Below are 23,745 nucleotides of genomic sequence, written 5' to 3'. Positions count from 1 at the left end.
GAGAGAGATAGCAATTTTCTCAGGGACACAGAGCAGAATGCTGTGTGGAAAAAATATTGTTTCAGAGGTAAAAATCTTTACTGAGAAAGTTCACACATTTTTTTGTTGTTTTCAGTGAGGTGTTATAGAGGTATTTTGGGAGAGTAAGACATCAATTATTTGACTAGAAACTTGGTAAAGGAAGTAGCAGGTTAAAGAGAAGTAAAAATACAATATGTCTTTTTTTTACTTCAGCAAAAAATCATTTGAAGAAATAATGAACACCACAGACAGAGGTCTTAACCTATGTGAAAGCTAAGACTTTCTGTAAAACAACAGCTTTGCTTCACAACCTGTTTTCAACTTCGCCTCCTACAATGTAATAAAAATCCATCTAATTGATAGATGGCGATAATAGGAATGATGATAAATTGAATTGGGAAGATTTTCACAAGATCCAGATTAGCACAACAATAACTCATGAAGTATTATAAAGCTTGTAAAAGCAAAACAGCAGGAAGAGCAGCATGTAACACGTTGAATGTCTCAACAAACGAGCCCTTACAATGAAACAGTTTCACAGTTATCCAGTTCATTCTAACAAACACAACATTTTATTTTATTTTTTTTAAAAAGAGATGCCTGCAGTATTCTTACTGTATCTCTTTGGTCCATCTTCGAGGCAGAAGGAGAGCGTGAGGGTAGCATCTTCCTCGAAAAACTCTGTAGCAAAGGCGTCCCACCACAAACTGTCACTTTCCTGTGAAAAGAAAAACAGAATCAAAAGTTTTAGTCTAGATTTTAAGACTAAAAACCCAGTTTTTAGTCTAGATTTGTAGGCATATGATGTACCATGAAGTACCATCAGGTTTGTATTGCTTCAGTGTCGTATAGGAAACATTTACCAACCCATATTCTTCATCAAGGTCGCTGCATGCTATTGCATTTTTATACAAATTCAATACTGATTCTTAATAATATAACATTTTTTGTAGTATAATGTGACAGCTTAGTTTATTACATGAAAAAATATAAAAATGCACATTTTATATTTCAATTTATGTTAAAATTAAATAACGTGTTTGAACCACAGTTTTACAAGATTTAAATTAGTATGAAAACTGTTGGAACAGAAAGGAAAAGTGTAAATCAGAAAACATATAACTCCATAAAAGACAGAACTTCCTAATTATACCTATATTCACTGCAGAGAGGCGTTTCCCCTCTCCCACATGTTGCTGAATGTTGTAATCCAGGAGTTTTCCAACTATTTTCCCTTTGCTAAGAGAAAGACATCATCATCAAGGTGCTACTGTATCCAGGCTAAATAATAATAAGAAGTATGCACATCAATACTACTAATAAAATAATACATTTCAACAGCAGCATTTCTTGTTTATTTTCTGAACTTAAAGCTATAAGAAGTTTGAAGTTTGTATATTTTAAATGGTTGTTTTTAAAGCCAACATACAGTAAAATTTGCAGTATTTTTACTCAAGATAAACAACACATCTCCAGCTCAAGCCCTAATGTAGTTGACTGTTAATAATTGTAATAACTTTGACAGTAGCAACAATAGTATAGTAAAAAGCAGCTTTAGCAGTAGCAATAAGTAGAGAATGTGGGGAAACTGCTATAAAGTATTTCTAGCACTGGCTCTGGTAAATTGAATTTTTTACTATGCATCTTCTGCGGAAAAGCTCCTGATAATTCTGGCGGGGTAACCCCCATGCCCCTACCTCCCTCTTCCACCAGCAACGTTAAGCTGATGCTAATTTACTTTGACATGTTATGACAGATCCCCACGTTTCAGTCTGCGCAGGAGCTGAAGAATGGCAAGCACTTCCCAGATGTTGACAATTAGCGTTGTCACCATCGAGCAGTGTCAGGCCTGATGAGCGGTGACCGGAGCGCCCCGCGGGTCAGCGTGTCTCATCCGCGGCAAGCCCGACGCAAAGAGGAGGGCATGTGGTGCGCAGTCCCGGAACATAACCCTAATCAAGCCGGGTAATCAATAGACGATCATGAGCTGATGGTAAGCACGACACAAGTGAGATTCCACAAGCGAGAGCTTTAATCACTGCAAACTCTCATTTTTTTCAGCATTAACATCTCTACTGTAAGATCTTGCAAGTTTTTGGATAAATGTACAATACATTTCAACTTTTGGACAAGAAGAAGCTAATTGTTATGGTAAAAAGCAGCACCTTTTAGCAGAAATTATTATGATTTAGTTAAGTTTATAAAACTGTATTAAGGACATATTCATAAAGTTTGATTTCCACTTTTCAGATGTATTTCTTTAAATTCGCACCAACAAAAACAAGCAAACTATTAGGTCTGAAAGCAATACATGTTTTATGTAATTGGTTACAAAAATGTTGAAAATTGATTAAAATACAAAAATAATAATTAAAATTTTTGCATGAACTAGAACAATATTAAATAATGACCTTAAGCAAAAACTTGAGCATCTGTGCTCACTTGTTTTGTTGCCACAAACTGAGAAAAGACGTCACCTTTAAAAGGTCACTATTGACCTGTAATTATAGCGCTCCCACTGGGTCAATCAGAGTAATTGCTCACCCCAACAGTGCAAAAATACATCACTCCCCTCCGTGTTACGCAGTAAAACAAACTGATAATTGATTACATGCCAGGAGTTTGTCTGAGTGCATTCTCACTTTTAAAAAAAATTCAGAAAAATAAATTGAATCTGGTAAGCTAACGTACGACCCCGACTATACAGTACGTCCTCTGGGGATGAGCTGCATGCAATGCCAAGTGTTTTTGTGTGTGTGTCACACTGTGAGAATCAGCAGGTGTGAACAGCCAGCATGTGTGTGGTGTCATGTGAATACATCTATTTCAGAAAGACAGAGAAGAGTGGCACACCGGGACAAAAGAAACGGAGAGAGAGTGAGACTGAATCCGGTGCTGGTCGGCATTCAGACGGAGTTCACCTCATAATCCAGCAGCAGGAGGAGGCAGGCACTCCCGGGATTGACAGTCAAGTGAAGGGTAACCAACACGCTCACTGCACTCCCACAGCAGCCCTCAGCCATCCTGCTGCTGAAAAGCTACAACAACTTTTATGAAAGTCAAAACAAATTAACTTTCTTATATATTATTACAAATAATTTGTTGTCAAAATATTTTAAAGTTAACAAGTTCACAAACTGAAAATTCTAATGTACTGTGCATCATATTAATGCGTCTTAATTCCAGGTTTACATTTATTTAAAGAGGAATTCTCAAAAATCATGATCAAATGCCCAAATCTGATTTGATCAGAGATTTAAATAACTTTTATTACATTAGTTTGCAATAATAAAAAAAAACATTTTATGTGTAGAACTATGTTTGTAACACAACAAAACAAATCTTTGCAGTAAAGCATGGTGAGCATTCTGATTTTATAGAAAAACTCAGCTGAAAGTTGAAGAACTCATGCCTCAGACCTAAAAATAAAAATGACAATTTTCACACACAAGAATAAAGAACATAAGTAAACTGACCATAAGGTGCAGTTTAACATAAAAAATGAAGGGAAATGTGTGGATCCTGTTATAATACAAAGTGTTATAATGTTATAATACAAAGTACATGTGTTCCCTGATTCCATTCTATTCTATTCCAAATTCATTTTCCCTTTTTTAAGAATTTGATCATTTTGATGATGTAAAACCTAAAAATAAAAAGTTCTTTCTTCATTAGAAAACACACAATATTAACACACTCTAAATTGCATTTTTTTTTCTATGCAGGCATGGGCTTTAAACATAATAGAATTTAAGTTCATAATCTTACGGATATTGTTCTCCCATCAAATTTTGTCAAATGAAGTTGTTCTTGGTCTTGTGATGTAATGTGAATTTAAGATTTAATCAAAGCTTTGTGATTAATTTCTGAACCAAACATGTTTTGTGTATAATTATTTATGTGAGGATCTCCAGATGTTTTCCTGAACCAAACAGAAAGCACATTTCACAGGAGTCACTGCTAGAGTTTAAGAAAGGTATCTCATAAACGCATGATATAAATTTCACCTAAGTTTAGATCTGAATGATGACAACTGGTTACTGAATTTGTCTGTGTTACAGAAAACCTCTTTCTTTTAGTGTTAGTTACATGCTACCTTCCCACAGTTTTCCTTTCTCTTCCTGTTTTCAATATTTTTCTGAACTAAAGCATTCCAAAAAACAATGTTCTCCACTCAAACTTAATACTGTTCATTTTGGCAGCTGCCCACTATTTGACTCAGACCACCCTAAAGAAAGAGAGCATTAAACATAGAAGCAGAGATGACAACGATGTCTATTGTTTTGTCTCCATTAGCTGCGTTTGGCCCAGCAGGGTTCAGCCACAGACGATGTGGTTTTGTTTGTGTCTTTATTGAAAAGTCTCCCGATGCAGACAACAGAGGAATCTGAAAATAACCAGCAAATTTCATGCTCATGAGCAGGATTTAGCTTCAGCATTCAACACAATTAAACTCCTACTGCACTAACAATCTAGCATATTGATTTACTGATTGAATAATGTAATTAAACTCTAAAACAAACTCCAGTTGTAATTTTCAAGTAAACGTGCAGAATTTTGAATAATTTTACCTGAAGTTGTAAACAAACTTCAGTTATACTCAAATACTTACAGACAATTTGGAGATAAGAGGCCAGTTAACAGTTATGTCTTTGGACTGTGGGATGCAGCCGCTGTACTCAAAGAAAAGCCATTCATGCAGAGGGAAAACATGCAAACTCCATGCAGAAACACTCAGGTTGGGATTTGAGCCAGAGATCTTCACACCAACTGCACCATCAAACAGTAACCAGTAGGATTAAAAATTTTTGAAAGCCTAAGTTTTTAAAATTCATGTATTTACCTTGATGTCAAAGATCAGACCAAGCCTACAGCTGTATATGTCCCACTATAAAAATCTGAAGTCCTACTTAGAATTGAGAGGCAGAGTGGAGTTGCCTCACAGCTTCTTCCTGGTGTGACACTGAATTACAACTTGTGCAAAGCTGAGCCACCAGACTGGCCAGATTACAGTCGAGATCTAGAAGAGAGGAGAAACTGGAGGCCAGACAACACAAGCCATATGAAACCCACATCTGAAACTAAACCAACCTCAAAAGAATTACAGCCTGATGCAATGAAGAGTGTAAGTAGTTTTGATTTCATTTTGTAATAAAGCTAAATATTTATCATTTTTAAAAAGCCGTCATCACTCTCCACTGCTAGACTCCGTTTTATTTTTATATTTCTCTGCCTCTTCTCACATCTGTCTCCCTCTCGCTGTCTCCCGTCCTCCTTGCTGCTACCCAGTGACAGACAACATCCTGCCTTCATTCACGCCCGTGGACTCTCTGACGAACCACGTGGCATGACGATGTTTGTTGTCAAAACCAACAAATCAGGCTGACTCCAAGGGACCTTAGGTGAACTGACACAGTCGCAGCCGTGACGGCCTTGACGCCCGTCAGACGATAAGGCTCTATTGATTCAAATGAATCGCACCCCATCTGAGGGGGATTTATCAATGTGTCAATTGCCCACTAGCCAACCACAAATCACCAGCACAGGCCAGACCCAGGGGATTTACAGGGAATCAAGTGGATTGGACAGACAGCATAGTAAGGATCCTCAGTAAATAGCAACAGAGCTGAGGGTTAAGTCCTGGCATAAAGAAACATCCATACAGAATGGAAAGGCAGTCAGAGTTTCATGAAAACACTCAAGCATGCCCTTAAGAGATGCATATATACACAAACAACCCGGCATGCTTTCAAAGAGAACAATGCACTGTAAACATGCTTGCATTCACTTTTTCCCACTGCCTCTGTTTAACATGGACCGGTTTACCAGGAAGCTTTTGTCAGTCCGAATCTTTTTGTTATCGCCTTCAGCCCCTTGTGGCAGAAAAGCCTCCAAGAGTGTAGGCGTGTCGGGGGCCTGATCTTGCAGAATTGCCAATGACTGAGGTCCTATTCAACTTTTGAATAGTTCATAGTGCAGCTTACTGTTGTGTAAAGAAAAATGTACAGTGGCAAAAAAAAAAATCAAAACTGCTTCAGCTCATTGAAGAACATAAGTTGACAATAAAAGCAAAAAATTTGTGCCAAGTGACTCACTTTACAGTATTTGTGCAACCTAGAAACTAGACAAATTCAAAAACTGAGCGTGAGCCCTTAAAGTTCAACTGAAAACAGCTTTAATGTGAGCAAACCTATCATACTGTCACTTCCTCTTTAGAGTCATTTTTGTGACAAATAATTTACAAATGGGCTTAATAATGAAAACTACTTCTAATCGAATCCCAAGTGCTACAAACAAGTTTACAGAAAGTTTCTGTCCTCCAATCAAGAGAGGGATCAAATAATATGGAACCGTTTTCTTCAGTCGATAACTTGCTCTCCTTAGATATTTAGTCCAGATTTTTGAAAACATTAGTTGGGACAAAGGTTCCTATTGTCACACATCTTTTACTTGAACAATAGCGGAAAATATATTTCTTGCTAAATAATTTTGAATCTATCATGAAAACCTGACAATGTCAACTATGACAATCATGGAGAAAAGATTTTTACCAGCATTTTGAAATCAGTTATCAGATCAGATTCATATTAAACACACTTCACAGCAATCTGGAAAAATGTCTCTATTTATTTAACATGTTTTCCACTGTTGGTTCCATGAGAAGATCATCAATAATCCAACTGCATGCATATATACAGTAATTCACCATATAGTGGCATAATTACCCCCACTTTATGTGGTGAACTGAACTGTTGTTTGGAAGTAGAAAATTTTGATACAAAATACATTTGATTTTTATTGTATTTTCTTTTTTAAGCTCTGAGTAGACATGTTTTATTATTCTTAAAAATACATAAAATTTAGTCCACATCTTCTTTTCCTTTTAACAAACATTGACTGAAATGTTACCAATTTTCCTATCAAAGTTTATTAAAAAAAAAAAAGTTTATTTACCCATAAATTGAATTTTGTACACTGAATAACAAATTTCACTAAATAAAATCTTACCTAGTTTTATTTTTTCATTTGTAGATGGCACAAAAAGATTTAACTAATCTGTGGTCAATTACAACTTTATTCCATGAATTCTCACGTATAGTTATTTAAGACCAAACGTATGGCATTTTGCATTTGCAACATTTTAAAACTAAACTATTTTTTTATCCTTGATTTTTTTACATGCTGTTATTCCAGAGTAATTTTCTGAATTTTCTGTCAATTTCATGTCTCAATAAAGTATGTTTATAAAAATGGTGATAAGCTAGTTTACCCATAATTTGGATAAAAAGATATTTCAATGTAGTTCCAGTTAATCCTGTGGGAACAAAATGTATAAAAGTTCATCAATGGCATCATAAACATTAATTTTTAATCACATTTTTTGGGTTATGCTCACATCTTTGCAACATTCAGAGCCTCAGCGAGGTGATATTACAGATTTTTGTTGCTCTTTTACTGTGGATGGTGTTAAAAGGTGTCAAAAACAGATTGTTAATAAAACCCAGATTCACTGGTCAATAAAGTAATGTGTCAAAGAATATGCTACAGTTTTGCAATGCACACAAAAATACTAAGTAAAAAATTATAAGTAGCAGCTCCTGCAGCTACTAAAAAAATAGATTTATTATTTATTCTTAACAAAAATGACTTTTTGAATACAATTGTGGCTATTTTCCTCCATGTAATGATGCTGCTCTGTTATTTTTTCAATAGCTTACTAAAAAACAACAATTACAGTTTTGAAAACCCTACAGTTAATATTTGTTAGTTAAAGAATAACACAATTAGGCTGACTTGGTTTGGACTTACTGTTTCATTTTCTGGTTTTCCCAGTATGGCTGAGTGAGATGCTAAATAAATACAAAGAGACAGAGATGCCTGAGAGAATAAACCTTTACCTCATTGGCAATGGATCTTTAGTGGTGCTTAAACTGACAAAGTAAAGCAATTCCCTCCATACAGCCATTGCTGTGATCATTTCTAAGACCCAGGACACACTAATGTTAGACATCAACATGTTTATTCCCGTGGGTCTAGAGTGCAGACTATACATGCTGCTGCATTTGGCCACCATACAGCCACCTGCCACGCATTAAGGAAATGAAGAGAAATGAATGCAGTGGGAGAAAGTCATTGCCCTTGAACAGCCTCTACATGTTCCCCAGAAATGAACTTTATCTCTCTGGATGAAGTCACTGAAAAAGTCCCCAAGTTTAATTTCATATCTGCCAATTTAGTTGGGCTTCTTCTTCTTCCCTCCCATTGTCCCTCTCTTTCACTGCATCAGACTTCATGAACTGGAGTCACAGAACTGGTTCACATATGTTCCACAGAGCAACAATGTAGGGAAGGTCAGAGTAAATACACACAAGTCGTTTGTCTGGCGTTTTAAAGAGAGAAACTCAATTCAGAACAAGCTTGAAAAATGACGGGAGACAACATTCAAGACTGCTGGCTTTCTCCCAGAATGGAGCCGGATTGATTCCTACAGCAGCAATAAAGTCACTTGTGCTGCAGATACACACTGAGGAGCGACACTGACTTACTGACAGGGGATATTTTCCTCAAGATATCAGTCAAATGTACAAAAAAAAGTATCTCTGCTCGTTCAGAAAAAAATCAATAAAAGTTTGATGAAAAAAATCCCGCAGGAATTGCACAGTTTTGGGTTCATAATTGCAATAAATTTTAAAGATCAATAATGTTTTGTTTACCATACTTTAATTGTATAATCTTATCCAGCACCGTTAGGGGGTTGAAATGATGCAGTATTTTTAAACAAAAGCTACGGATACATACCACAGATGTTTTTTGATCTTATTAATCATTACAGTGGCGAGTCATAAGGTTTCAGTCAGAGCCTTCAATAGACGTCAACTATACCTGAACGATACACGTTCTGAAGGACGATGCAAAAACTATTCACCACACCGAGAAACAGACATCCAATAATATGCCAGTGAATAAAAATACGTCAAGTAAGGGAACAATGCACATATCAAGTAATACATCAATGTATGTATTAACAAAATACACAGGCAACAGCGCATATAATTGTACAGCCAGCAATTTAACAAAACTTTTCTGTTTCCCAGTTCAGCTCAACATTAATCCATACCTGCTCAAATAGCACATCTGAACGATTAAAAGAAAAAATATTAAGTAAAATTTGTATGAGAACGTAGGCTTATAGAAAAGTAACATTCACTCATTATTTGTAAATAAAATCCACAGGTTGTTGTACTTAGTGCTAGCTGCTAGCCACTTGTAGCGTTCATAGATACAGTCTTTAAAATGCCTTACAAAGTTCTTACTGGTCTATGTTAGTGAGTCCAGGTTTGGTGAGGATTTTCCTCCATTTTTAGTTATTTCTTTTTTATCCGTTGAAGGACGTCTTAAAATATGCGATTTTGATAAGTCTGCAACTATCTCATCCCGAGTTGAAGCAAACACAGCTACCATTTTTAAATAAGCGTTAAATATACAAGTCCATTTTTTTAATAATTTAGCATGATTAATTTTCACAGTATAATCTTTTACTTAATGTATTTTCATTATGCTTGAAATGAATAAATGTAAACTATTAATAAGATTTAGCAATGCAGTAGCTAAATCCTATGTGTACGTTTGACACAAACATATTCCTTACATCATTCTTGGAGTGACCCTGTCCAAAGCAGTTAAGAGTTTCCACAAATGTTAGATTGTTTTAGCTTCATCTGACCTCATGAATCAAACAAGATCAATAGCGAGCATAATGCCACTGGATTAAAAATTAGTCTGATGTTCTACTACCGAGAGGCTAATTGTTGACATCACTCAAAACCCACATTTACAGTGCCAGTGTGTCCACATGAATTTGTTTCACAAAGATAAAATAGGAAATAATTCTGGAGTCACAGCTTGCTCTAGACTGTAAGAAGGTAATTAATTCTGTGTAGAGTCAACTCTTCTACTGGTAAAGTTTTAAAATCAAACAATATCCTAAAACTTTTGCAACACACAACATACACAATTAGCCAGCCCTCTTGGAAAGTTGCAGATCAGCTGCTGTACAACACTCGCAATGACACATCACTGATGCAGATACTGAGTCACAGGTGCAACTTTTCAGCAAAGATTTAATCGAGAAGGGTGCAGTACCCATGACAATATCAGTAATGATGAAATAAATTTACAGTCTATAGTCTGTCTCCATCCTTGGTCAGAATTATCAAGCTCAGCTCATTTACATGGAAAACTCCATTAGACTCAAACAGCTGATCAGCAAAATGATGAAACAGCCAGAAAGCAGCACAAAGCAGAGCCTGGCTGCTGGTGAAACCTCCCTCGAGTAAAACTTCCCTCTCTATATTTGCTGCTTTCACTGGTAAAAATATGCAGCTGGAGTTGCACAGCTTTTTATGAGCCAAGCTGCATGCAACAATAAAACCCGGTGTCATACCACTTTGGATACACCTTCTGGATTGCTATTTGTTCGATTTACGGAAATGAAGATAAACCCTTGATTAGTTAACAAAGCTGATTAGGGAGACCAAGATTAGGATGATACAAACAATTTTATTTGTTCTTTTGTTCCTCTATCTTGTGTACACACAGATTTACTATGAAAACCCTTTCACTGGGATTATCTCATAATTTTATCTCATATCTATCTCATAATTTTATATTTTTGTTTTATTTATATTATGCAATATGACACCTGCAACATTGACCAGAACATTAGTTTTGCAACATTAGCATTTTGATATAATCATTTAAACAAAGATAAAGATATGCAGCCTCAAATGGCTGTTACTGTCTGTGAAGACTTGCCCATTTTATAATTTATTATTAAACATAATGGATGAAGATTTTATTGACTAACAAAGATTTCCGGTTTTCTTTAAGGTTTGAGCAGACAAATTCAATTTTTCACTTTTTTAATTTTTGATGGACTATAAGGCGTCCAAATTGTTTTTCAATGTGTTTTATTTCAAATAAATGTAACAAATGTTGACCATAAAAGATAATTAAAAGTCTGCCACGGGTTATATTTAGGAAGTAAATTTTAAAAGCAACACAAAATGACAAGAATTTCCAGATTTTCTCCAAAACTCAAAACATGGGATATTAAAAAACATTTAGATTGTTGGAGGTTTATTTTTTGTTATTATGCCAAAAACATAGGAGAATTAGAATGAGTAATTTCCCACAGTTCAAGCTTTCACTGTGCCACTCAAATATTTGCCAAACAATATGAGCACAAACTGTTTCAGATCCAAGATTTCAACCTGTGACCTCTTAGTTTCAGGACGGAGTTGTCAACCATGCTGAACAGAGAACACAACAGGACATGGACTGACTGCAGGCACGTCTGTCTTCTCTGTTATCTGAGGGGCAGAGCTGCCTGGAAGGAACCATGGGAAAGAGCCAGGAAAAAGGTGGGTCCATTGTCCGAGCATCCTGCTGGATGTGACTGACGCTTGTGATTTCACCGGAGCTCTTTTCTTTTTTTATACATTTTTATGAGTTTCTGGAAATATCCTTTTCTAACATCATACATACAATGGGACACTACTAAGAAGCACCATTTTTATATATTTTCACATAAGGACAGAAATAATAAAATCTGTAAGGGTATGCTATTTTTGACACTAAAGCAAAAATATCCCTTTAAGAGTACATATTACTACATTGCACATTTGACAATCCAAATATTTAAAGCAGTACCACACTAAATTGTTCAGTTGTGTTAAATGAGAGCCAACAGAATCATCACTGTGATGTGCACAAACACACCTGATTTAATCAACTACAAAAACTACTTTCCTCCTTCCAAGGTTACTTCAGTATGTCCTTATCGGGCTTTTTAGATTGAGTCAAAATAACCTCTAATTCCCATAGGAAGCTTCTGAGAATCTAATAAAAAAAGCTTTGACACTGGCATGTTATTCTACAAGAGTTTTGTCAAAACATGTCAGATTTTTGTTTTCTAAGAAAATTAGAATTTCAAAAAGTCATAATTTTAAATATTGGTTTGTGAGCTAAACTTTGAATGTAAATCTCTTTGGATTCAATAGAATTAATCATATGTTGTCTCCTTTTAATATGAAAAAAGCTCCAGTTATGAAATAGAGAGAGTAAGATGTCTCTGTACCTAAAAGCTAGTCTATTTTTTTAACAACCAGTCGAAATGTTTGGTTTTTTTTATCTGTTGAATCACTGGCTTTACCATAAAACCTCTCTGATTGGCTGATAAGCACTCCTGACAGAACCAGTACACCAATTGGAAATTCTTGTTCAGTCGGGTCAGGAGAGGTGTCTAATCAACGTAGTGATAAATGTTCTTGCTTGCATCATAGAATTTGCTATTTTTGTGTAAAAATCTCATTGTTTTTCTTCTGTGCACTGAACTGGTGCTGAGGGTCATTTAGTAACTTTCTTCATCCAGATCCAATTTCAAAGTGAGAATCCATCAAGACGTTCAATGACCTGTAGCAGAACTGACAGTTGCTAATCTCTGAGTGACTTCCAGCCAGACAAAACTGCTGTTGGAGCAGAAAAGTCAATAATCCTTCCTGCTAAATAAGAGATGAAGGTGACGAAGAGTTAGTAAGTAACTCAACCACCAGATCTGACCAAGTAAGATGTTCTTTTAGTTTGACCCCTTATGGTTCTGGTGTGGAAAGCTATCAAATCAGGGGTGAGTCAAAATCAGGCTGCAAATCTATCTGCATCCGTTTCCGTTCTATGGATTCCGCTGTATCAATAGAACTGCCATGAACTTCGTCGTCGTTCACTCTTCACCACCAGTAGGCATCATCTCCAAAAGGAAAAAGGCCATACCCATACGTCATGCCAGTCATTTTAAGAATGCCTACTGGTCCCTTGAAAAACAATAAGAACCCAGATATTATCATAAATCAATAAAATCCCCCCCGGATGCCACGGACCAACCTTGAAAATTGGATGTTATTCTGCTAGCACTCAGCAATCGTCAAGAACTAACAGGCAGAAGTAAAGGCGCAACACAAATAATCACCCGACTGGAATACGGTGCGCTAAATAGTAGAACATAATTTAACTAAGCTTACAGGCAGATGATTTGCCTCAAGGAATTTTAATAATCGAGGTACCTGAATCATTTGGGGACTAGTGCAAGTTTATTTCCTCAGAAAAACCAAAAACCCTTGCTACAAGTCATAAACATTTCCTTTTAGTCTACAGTAGCAGTTGTAAAGTTAGCATTAGTGTCAATTATACTTTTGATTTTTGTGCTTCTACTTAAAAGTAAGCAGGCCTTGGTTTGATTAATATTTACTTCTTATTTTGTTGATTAATGACTATAACCATAATATGTAAAGAAAGTTTGAGTATCCCTGAACTAATTAATCTATGAACAAGACCTCGTTTTTCTTTCAATTTGTGACTACGTAAAAAAACCATTGATGGAATAATAAAAAACATTGAATTAATGGCAAGTCTGTTTAGATTGTAATTTACAAACATGGTTGTCCAACTTTTACAAAGAAAGCAACAGCATATTTACGAGGCACATAAATATGCCTCGTAATGTAACACGAGGCATACTGTATGTGTTACATTCACATATGTCTGAAAAGAAAGAAAATCAGGTTTCACTTTTAACTCTTCAACACTTTTATACATTATTCATTCTTAGTCCAAATCTTTAATACCCATTTCATATATTAGGTCACATATTGTGTCAATTACCTATATGTATCTCTAAGCAGTAATTTTATATAATATAAAAGAATAGCTTTAAAATCCAATAGAAAGTCAAGTAGCAGCTACAAGCTGTGTGTGTCTTAGTTGGTTACATTTTTGTAAAATTAATAGATTAATTACATTTTTGTATGTCAGTGACTGCTCATGAGTGTTTAAACTATTTTCTAATGTGTTCCATAGAAGAATAAGACAAGATATAAAACTTACTGTAAGACGGTAAATTGAATTTTGTGTATTTCTGTCTCTATTCAGAGATTTCACACCAAAAAACAGCTTTCTAAGAAAAAAAGCAATAAACAGGCATGAGGTATTCAGCTCTGACACCAGCTTTCTGTGGATAAGGTTACTTTGTCCCTTCAAAATGATCAGTCTGCCTGCTCACCTTTTAGCACTATTATTCTTTAATTTAGCGAGGCGGATGTTGCCGGGGACTTAACGAAGAGACGCAGGATTAATGCGATTCAGTCCTTTCAGTGACTGGCCAAATTATGAAAATGCAAAATGTCTTTGTTTTTAATGTGAGAGCACTGAGCGACGTTTCACAAGCCCACAAAGGCAGACGGCTGCTCTTTGTCAATAAGCCTTGAATCATAAAAATGGAGCATATTAGAGATTCAGCTGATAGAGGAATAAATAAAAATAATGCTGTTGATTCAGTGAAGCGAAGTAAACACGACATTTTTGACATATCGAGACTGTGTCGCTTTTTCTTTGTTTCGCTATTTAATGTGTAGGAGGGAAAATCAGTGCAGAGTAATGTGACATATTTCTTATACAGTTAAAATAATCATTAAACGGATCACTGAATGATTAAAATCAGCACTGACCAACGTTTATCAGTTGAACAAGGATCATCAGCACTACTAAAGAATGTTTGAATCTTAATTAAATTAAATTAAAATAAAAAATTAATCATCCTAAAAGAATCACAAGATGGTCCATTCCTAAGAAAAAACAGGAGTGCAAACTGCCAGAGACCATGAAGCCTTGTATTGTGACTCAATCCGGTCTCCTTCTTTGACGGCTGATTTTCTTTTGCCTCTAGACGTGTGTTTTAAAAGCAAATTTCTGTATGATGTAAGCATGTCTTCCCAGGTGTCAGGTTTACATCATTGCATACTGGAGCTGTAGCCAGTAATATCAGAGCTACTGCAGTTTTTTGACTGGACGCCGATTGTGAACTTCCCAGCTGAAGACAAGAACCAGATGTTCTTGGGTGGGTGCTACAAAGCTTTTATTTTCAGTACAACGGTGATATCAGACTCAATACATGTCAGTTTTCATATGACCTACAGACAGTAAAAGCCTCCATTAAGGCCACAATGTATAATATGTCTTAGGAAGGCAGATTCTCAAACATAAACCTCTGGCTGCGTTCTTGGTGGCTCATCTTTAATCCCTCCATGTGAACCTAACAGCACACTGCCAACTTGACCTCTACACCATAAGCCTATTCATGTCAATCTGACACTTCGCGCTGATGGGAACAGATCCACTTTGCTCCTGACAGGAACAAGGGATTTTACCATAATGAACACTCCAGTTCCCCCAGTTCCACAGAGAAGCCAATGAGTCAGGTCTGCAGGCCCATTTAAATAATGAGAATGAGACTAACTATGTGCAATAGACACAAGAATCCAATAAAAGGCCTGCCAATCATTGTTACTGATCGCATGTCTATCTGCTGAGGAGGAGTGTGACCATTAGACCCACTGTCAGCAGCAGCAGCAGTGAAGCCTCTGAATGCAGCCTGCCGGGTATTATTGCAGCGGCTCCATTAAAATGCTTTTGTTTTCCTCCTGTTTCTCCCTCTGTGTTGTAGTTTTACTTACAGTGTTATTCTGCGTCTCCGCTCTCTGCCGCTGAATATTAATGCCCTCTATGCTAATGGCCCTGCACCAGCTGAGGTCGACCAAGCTCCTCCTCTGAATGTTAATCCGCCTTTGTACATTTGCATATGCTTAAGTGTCGAATTCCCCCACAAATCAGCGCAGCTCCCTCCAAACGCCGGAGGTCTGTGCCCTCCGCGCGACTGCACCGAAACAATGTGGTCACACCGTATGCATGGCATCAAACCCACATCACAGCCTGTTTAGATTGCCAGGTCAGCGCAGGTTCACGTTCACTAAAATGAAGGTAATGGGATAGCAGTTGGTCTGGCACAGAAATACAGCCAGCCAGGTAATAAGTATGAATGGAGTAGGTAATAAGGTTGGGATAGAAACAGACCCTGAGTAATCACAGGACCAGAGTCTGCTTTAGTGGCAGCAGAGGTTTCAGTTCAAAGGTGAGCTCAGAACCCGGACAAACATGCGATCAGCTGCGCTGTTGGCTTTTATTAGGCCATATTTCCATGAGACTACGGGGCAGGTACAAAGGTTGTTACTGAAAACAAAACACACCAAAAAAAATATTATCTGCGACCTGAGGAAAGTTTTCTCAGTATGCAAAAAATGCAGGAGTCCAACTGACAAACCCAACAGAGCATGTCACATTAATTTACTAGGATAAATTATTCTCCTTCAGTGGTCGAGAGAGCTATTTTATCAGATAACAGGAATACTGAATCATTTTAATACCTAGGTTATTATTTCTTCTTGTTTGTCCTAACAAAACCAAAAACGATTAAAATAAAGATAGAACTGCTGCTACAAATAAAAGTCTCCAGGTTCTCAACAAACTCAAGAAAACCAAAAATGTTGCCTCTTGTTAGCTTAGTCTACACATAAACCTGGCTGTGGAATGTTATAATAAGAATATTAAGATTACAAATATACTTAAATATGAATATGCTCTTTGCTGGCAGTGTAAAATTTTACTGAATTAATTAGTCAAATCTTTTTCCTGATCCTAATCTTGATTTAGGTTTATTCTCTAGAAGAAGCCCCCAGTGAGATCATGTAAATAAATTCACATCAGTCACTATTAAATAAAACAAACTAAACTAGTAGTTGAAAAAACAGACTGGTGATTAAGGAGAGAAATTCAAAGAAATATTTTGTTGACCTTTAAGCTTACCGTCACCCTATTTATTGTGACATGTATGCTGGAGAATCATAAAATACATTTTAAATGGGCTAAAAATATTTAAGGATCGCTTTGCCTTCTGAAAGTTCAATTCTCTTAGTGTCTAACTGCAATCAAAAAGAAGTGCATCCTGCCATTAGTTCAAGCAATCTGCATGTTGAGGTAAGTGAACATTCATTAGCACAGACTGAGACTATGCATAGAATAGCATGAGGATTAATGCTAACCTGCAGTAGCAAGATTTAGAAGATTTTTACCTTTATCAATCTTAAGAATTTTCTGGAGGTTTTCAAAATGTTTATACAGAGGTTGCAAGGATCAGAAATTCTAGAAGACACCCCACTAAAATCCCTTGTGTTTTTATTATCATTAGTGTAACTGAGTATAAAGATTTGCTATGCAAAAGGCTTAAGAAGTATATCTGTTGAACAAGACTCAACAGCAGCCCTCAAACCATTGTGGTTTTAAAGACTCAAAGGACTTCAAGTTCAAGTTAAATTTTTTCTTCTTAATGAAACTGTTAATCTATCTCTTAGCTTTGAACTTTAATAGTCAGTTTTTTTCAGATATGAATGAATCAGAATATTAAATTGTGTGACGTTTTCTTTGGCTTCTATGAAAACAAAACTGACCTGACTGTTAGCAACACCTTTAAGCTATAGATTTGAGCTCATTGGCTTTAGTTGATTAAGATATTAAATACATGAATGAATAGTTACTTGTTTGTTTTGTAATGCATTTAATTTAATACCCAAAATACAGTGTTGAGCATTGCAGGGTGACTGCAGCTTATCCCCACAATCATGGAGACAGAGGCGAGGTACAGGCTGCAGGTCCATTTAGAGAACCAACATGGAGACAAACAGTCTCACCCATAAGGTCAATTTAGAAACAACAATTAACCAACAGTGTGTGTTTCTGGAATATGGAAAGAAGCCTGTGTACTCAAATAAAACCCACACATGCAGAGGGGAGAACATGCAAACTCCACGAAGAAATGCTTCAGTCGATGTTCAAATCAGAGCCCATATTCATCCAAAGCAGCAGCACTAACAAGCACAGAATGAAGGGAATTGCAATAAAAACAACTACCACTATAATCCATTACTATTTTATTTTTTGAACAAACTCCAAGAATTTTGGCTGGAGTTTGTAAGCAAACTACCAGAAACAGAAAACCAGAAGTATTGTTGACCAGTTAACATAAAACTGACTGTTAAGGTAGGAAACAGAAGGATAGATTATACTGTATGTGCAATCATTAGCACTGGCTCTGCTCTACATTTTATATCTCTCCACCCACATGCATATCAAGTTAAATAAAGACACATTTTGTTGTAAGATTAAGAAACAAACCTCACTGATGTGAATATGTGTACAGTCAAATGTAAATGTCAGAACAAATAAAGAAGCTCTAATGCATTTCTCATGTCAGACAAGCAAATTGTTGTATTTGTATTGTTGACTTCACTTCAACAACTGTCATTATTCAGTACTACAATAATCTATTTTGATATTTCGCTATAGGTGAGTCTGCTCCCACTATTGTTTGCCTGCATCAGTAGCAGAATAATTCATAGACCCACCTATGCACGTGACAACTGAGAGAATTTCAAAAAGCAGGATTAACATCACTCAACTCTTTGAGCACTTTTCCAGAAGGCAGTGCCAAACTGCAGCATAGTAAGAGAACCGATTAAAAACCGACTAATATCAACAGCAAAAGCAGTAGTCCTGAGTCATTTTAGCCTGAGCAGGTTGCCAAGTGCAGTTTGAGCTTTTTGTTGCAGCCAATAATTCCACTTCTTTCAATACATTAAGCATCTATTTGTAAGGTTAACATTTTTGACTGGACCATTGAAATATAGCAACCAGCACAAGTAAATTATCTCACTGAATACTAAATTTAAACACTATTTTCACATAGTAAACCTACTTGTTTTCTGAAAAACGCTAAAATATGCACACCTACAGTTACTCTTACAAGTATTCCTACACTTTAAACCCAATACAGTCTCAAATTTCACTGTGTTTTTTGTTTTAAAACTTTCACTGAAAAGTGAGGCATGCACATGTATCCAATTCTCGAGTCAGTATTTTCCAAAACCATCTTTCCCCAAGTCTTTATAAATACTGTCTCTACCTCTATTTGAACATACAGAGATTTATATATTTTTTGCACTATATCTCAAGATTAAATAGAGAGCGGCATTGAAATAAAATTTCAAGTGTTGGGAAAGATTCTCAAATAGAATTAAATGGGGACTGTGTCAACCTTTCTATTTGGTTTTACGCTTAGCGAAGCGCTTCTGCATGAAGATGAACATCTGGCCAGGTCCTATGAGTTTTCCAGGTTTTCTTTCTTGATTGTCCTGTTTTTAATTCAATCTATCAACTCTAAACTAATTTTCGGTCCCTGCTGAGGAAAATGTCCCCAAAGCATTATGTAGCCACCAGAAAGTGTCACTTTTGGGGGGTTTGTGTTCCAAATGATAAAAAGTAATAGTTTTTCATCAGAAATAGAGTTTTGCATGTAGCCCAAAAGGTAAAACTCTGGTCTCATCTTAACTTCTCACCTATGTATTTCTTTGTTCTCTTTTTGACTTGTTTCAAACTGCAAATGAAATTTCTAATAACCCTCATTTTAATAATAGCTTACTACTTGAAACGTGCCAAAATAAAAAATACTGGATTGCAGAATGCATGACAAATAATTACACTGTCCACATATTGTATTCTACCACCTGAGCTTTGGACCTCTGTAGCTCATCCAGAGTCATCTTCAACCATTTGACCAATCTCATTAATATTCTTCCTGCCCAGTCTGTCTCATTAGGTGGATGGCCATGTCTGTGGGTTTGCAGTTGTGCCATAACTTTTCCATAGACTGAACAATGCTCTGTAACATGTCCAAATTTGGGATCTTGCTTTTGAACCGATCTCTACTTTAAATTTCAACAACTTTCTCCCTGACGTTTGTTCACTGATATTCTCCAACAAACTTCTGAGTCTGTCACAGAACCGCTGCATTTTGATTGAGATTAAATTATACACAGTATTTTAAATGACTTCTGAAGGCAAATTGTTGCACTGGATTTTATTTAGGGGGTTTCATAGTACATAGGGATAAATAGAAACCATGCTTTTTACATTTATACTTTGTAATATATTTAGTAAATAATTTGTCCTTTTCCTTATACATATATTAAATTGTGATGATCTATTACATAAAATCCAAATAAAACTCACTGAAGTTTGTGATTGTAATGTGATAAAATGTGAAGAGGTTTCAGGGTAGTAATACTTTTTGCAAAGCTTAAAGAAAGGAGGTCTAAAATGATCTCCTCGCGAAATTACATATAACATCTACTAGGAATCGTCCCAGTTTTTAAATCTAGTTAAATGCTGGAGATTTTCATTATGGTCTGCAGAAGTGATTTGTGTAGTTTATGCCACATAAATCTGCTTGAATTTCAGTTATTTAAGTTTTATTGCAGCTTATTCACACAAAAAAGATCAAAGATCCCAGAAGTCAAAATAGTATACTGCACACTAAATGTTTTGAAATGAAACAAAAATGAATTCAGCTTATGTAGCGGATAATTCTTAAATTCATGTGCCAGCAGAAAAAGAAGCAAAGGAAATGATCAATAATTTTTTACCTGATTAGTTTAATTATGTCAGAGAATAACAGGACAGCAATTTTATCCCAGCAGTACTGTCGATAAACTTAGAGATATCTTTTGCAGATTTCTCTCCAAAGACCCCAATTGCTTGTTTGACTCTCATACTTCTACTTACATTGTCTAGTTTATTAATGTGAGCTGTCTTTTAAAGTTCAGTGATGAGAAGCGGCAGACTGACTTCTCGTGCACGGTCCGGTCCAGCAGCTAACCATATAAACGGCTGCAGCTTCATGTGGAAAGTATGACATGTATCCCCTCAACGTCTTAGTTAAGATACAGGACACAAATATAGCATCGCTACAAAGTTAAGGATTTTTTCTTCACTAAATGAAGCAGTTTTAGGTAAAATTGTGGTTTGGGTTTTGCTTTCATGAGGATAATTATGATATAATTATGTTAAAAGCCTGAACCCCGCTATATGGCACATCTGGATTCAAACAAAACTCAAGGCTTTTTTTTTTCTCTCCTATAAGACAACATTTTCAATAGTCAAACAATATGCACGAAGCATATGATGTATATCCTGACTACTGAAGACAGAAGGAAAGAAAGACAGAAAGAAAAAAGACAAAGAGGAGGCTGAAAATGCAACTCAAGCCAACAGCAACAAAAAGATGAAATATATTTTTAAAAATACAGAATTTTGCAGGGTAAAGTATTGGTTTAAATGGTAGTGCACCTAGAGCTGTGCAAACATCTGGAAACGTGTGTCTACATGTCCATGTGTCTGAGATTGTGTGCGTGGTGATTGCACTTGGTTTCTGGGTATGTGTGCTACAGGAGTTGAGGTCCACTGGGGCTCTGCATGAATAATGCATCAGACTGAGGCTGCTGCTGCTGCTGCATCACAGCAACATTGCCTTGGTCGGTCTGCTTAAAGTTGCAAGTTTCTCCTCTGGAAAGTCAGTTTCTGTAAGAGACTGCAGTAACTCAACTGGAGCCCGAATTTAGACAAAAATAACTGCAGGAAGCACAATTCAGTTTCAAGCATTTTATTAAAAAACTGATTTAAAGTATCAAATATGTAAAATTTTAATTGGAGTACAACATATTAAAAGCCGAAACAATATGCTGATTACTTAGTTTATAATAGAGCTACATTACATTACAAAAACTTGATAATGACTTGTTATTGCTGAATGGCAATATTAATATGCCATCAACACAAATATTCCTTGTTATTCTCTTTCTTTAACATCTTCACAATGTTCCCACCACTTGTCTTGAGCTTTAGGAAAATGTCAAGATCTATAAGAGGTGTTCGCCTGGGGAGACTGAAAGTCATCCAAATAGCCAAATTTTTAATTGGTAATCAGAAATGGAAAGCGTGGCAAGTGAAATATGCAGTGATGGAGCATTTCAGGTATATTTCTGTTCTATTTTACACCATATATAAGAAGAACATGTTTCTTTTGGCATCTTAGAATTGCTATATTTACAAATTTCCACATTTTTGTACAAGCAGAAGTTTGGACATAGAATTACATTTTACAATTTTTATGGTGAAATCTTGAAATATGAAGAACAGGGATAATTTAAAACTAATTCAAGATTTTTATTGCTTTTTGCTTAAGATGTCCATCTCTTTTAAACTTGACATGTCAGATGAACTTTTTATCTGCAGATTCACACATGTTTGATCACGGAACAGCTGCAGGAGACAGATGCTCTCCATGTAGCTGGCAGTGGGATCACCAAAGGTTCAGGCTGGATGACACTATACGCCACACACGCTTAGAGCCCAACGACTTGAAGCATCAGGAGACTGACACGAAATTAATTCGTCCCCATGTGCAATCATAAATTTGCAATCAGGACCACTTTCATTGAGGAAGTTTGGCTTAAACGGGTTGAACGGTGGATTTGCGCTTTAGCAGAAACTCGTCCATGAACTTAGAAACTCTTTTCCAACGGTTTATGGAAATATTTTAAAGCCAGGCAATATGTAAATGTATGCAAATTAAATAGGCTACATGAGGTGATACATTTACTTTGCCTCAGTCACTGCAGCCTAGTCGGATAGTTTTTTTCGACTTCTTTATTTTAAATCCCACTCTTCAGTTTCCTCTAAGCGCAGCTCCTTTTAAAACCTGTGTCTTCCATTAAAACTGTCAAATCCTCCTTTCACTGGAGTTTCCCGCTTAAGGTGGATCACAGGTGATACTTGTGCAACGCAGTTTAGCACTTTAAATTGCCACATGTACTCCTCTCCTGCACTAATCATTTTATTTTGTCACTAAAAATGGTACCTATTTGTCCCAAGATTAAAATAAGTGCTGCGTGTTTGCAGCGTGGACTTCACACGCTGCTGTTTACTTTCACCTCAGGAATGTTTGGCACTTTGGCATCCGTATGTCCTGAATGACGGACCGTCACAGCTTATCTCTCTCTCCAAACCCTACTCTTCCCTCCCTCCCTTCCGCGTCGTGGACCTTCCAATTCTGCCTCTTCCAGTGTCCCGTTTTCGCGTGACGGCCACGTCCGGCGGACTCACCTCTGTGCGCGTCTGCAGCCGCTTGTTCATCTCGTAGATCCGATACTCGGGCTGGACCATGTAGGGCGAGTGTCTTCTGTAGAAAGGTCCGAACGGAGAGGAGTAGAACGGGTCGTGGGTTGGGTTGGACATGGTGGCTCCTGGCGAGGCGCACGGCGCGATTTCAACATCCAGCGGACACAGCAGCGCACATGGGAGTGCGATGCTCTCCGACAAGCCCCAGTTGGAAGCAGCCGCTGTCGAGGCTGAGCTGCACTCTGCAAGTTGGCCTGCCTAGTTCCCTGCTATAGCGTGGTGCCGGAGGAGGGAGGGAGGAAAGCGAGGGGGAGGAGGTGGGGAAAGCGGCGGAGTTGGGTGGGGTAGGGTGGGGGGCTTGAATTGAAGGGGGGAGGAGGGAAGCCAGTTTCCTGTTCCCTCAAGACCTACTCTCAGTTTTGCACTCTTGCAAAGTTCAGTGTGTGGTGCTGCACGCGTCTCTTTCTTTGTGTGTTTTCATGTTTGTTATTGTTCAAATTTCACATGTTGGATCGAGAGTAAAAAACAAGAATGTGCCCACATTTAATTCCTATTAATATTTTCAGCATATCACATGTAAGGGAGCATAAACAGGCATGAAGCCACGGCCGGATTTAGGAGGATGCTAGCCTGGGTTGGGACTAATATGGTGCCCCCATTTTCTTTTGCAATTACAAAATAACAATGAACCTCTTTAGAAAAAACATTTCTCTTCAAGAGGTTTAATTTTAGAAATCAAAAAAGAGAGAGGATTTTGTTGTATGTTTAGTA

At 36.8% G+C, this 23,745-nt stretch overlaps 1 protein-coding gene across 4 annotated transcripts in view; it reads right to left on the bottom strand.

The window, feature by feature from the left end:
* The window catches only part of ldb2a (LIM domain binding 2a), a 97,509-nt gene extending 74,266 nt beyond the window's left edge, over nt 1-23,243 (bottom strand). For 3 of the 4 annotated variants that reach the window (XM_028009397.1, XM_028009398.1, XM_028009400.1), the window contains exons 1-2: nt 22,960-23,242; nt 637-739 (exon numbers count right to left, since the gene is read on the bottom strand). In XM_028009397.1, the coding sequence (XP_027865198.1) occupies nt 637-739; nt 22,960-23,091 (235 nt within the window). In that variant the 5' untranslated portion in view covers nt 23,092-23,242. Of the gene's footprint in view, nt 1-636; nt 740-22,959 lie in introns of all 4 variants that reach the window. The other variant, XM_028009399.1, reaches the window with a different exon arrangement.
* Nucleotides 23,244-23,745: the final 502 nt, after the last annotated feature.

The sequence above is a fragment of the Xiphophorus couchianus genome, chromosome 23 (assembly GCF_001444195.1).
Source record: "Xiphophorus couchianus chromosome 23, X_couchianus-1.0, whole genome shotgun sequence".
NCBI classification, from domain to species: domain Eukaryota; kingdom Metazoa; phylum Chordata; class Actinopteri; order Cyprinodontiformes; family Poeciliidae; genus Xiphophorus; species Xiphophorus couchianus.
This window is presented reverse-complemented; position numbering and strand designations above follow the sequence as displayed.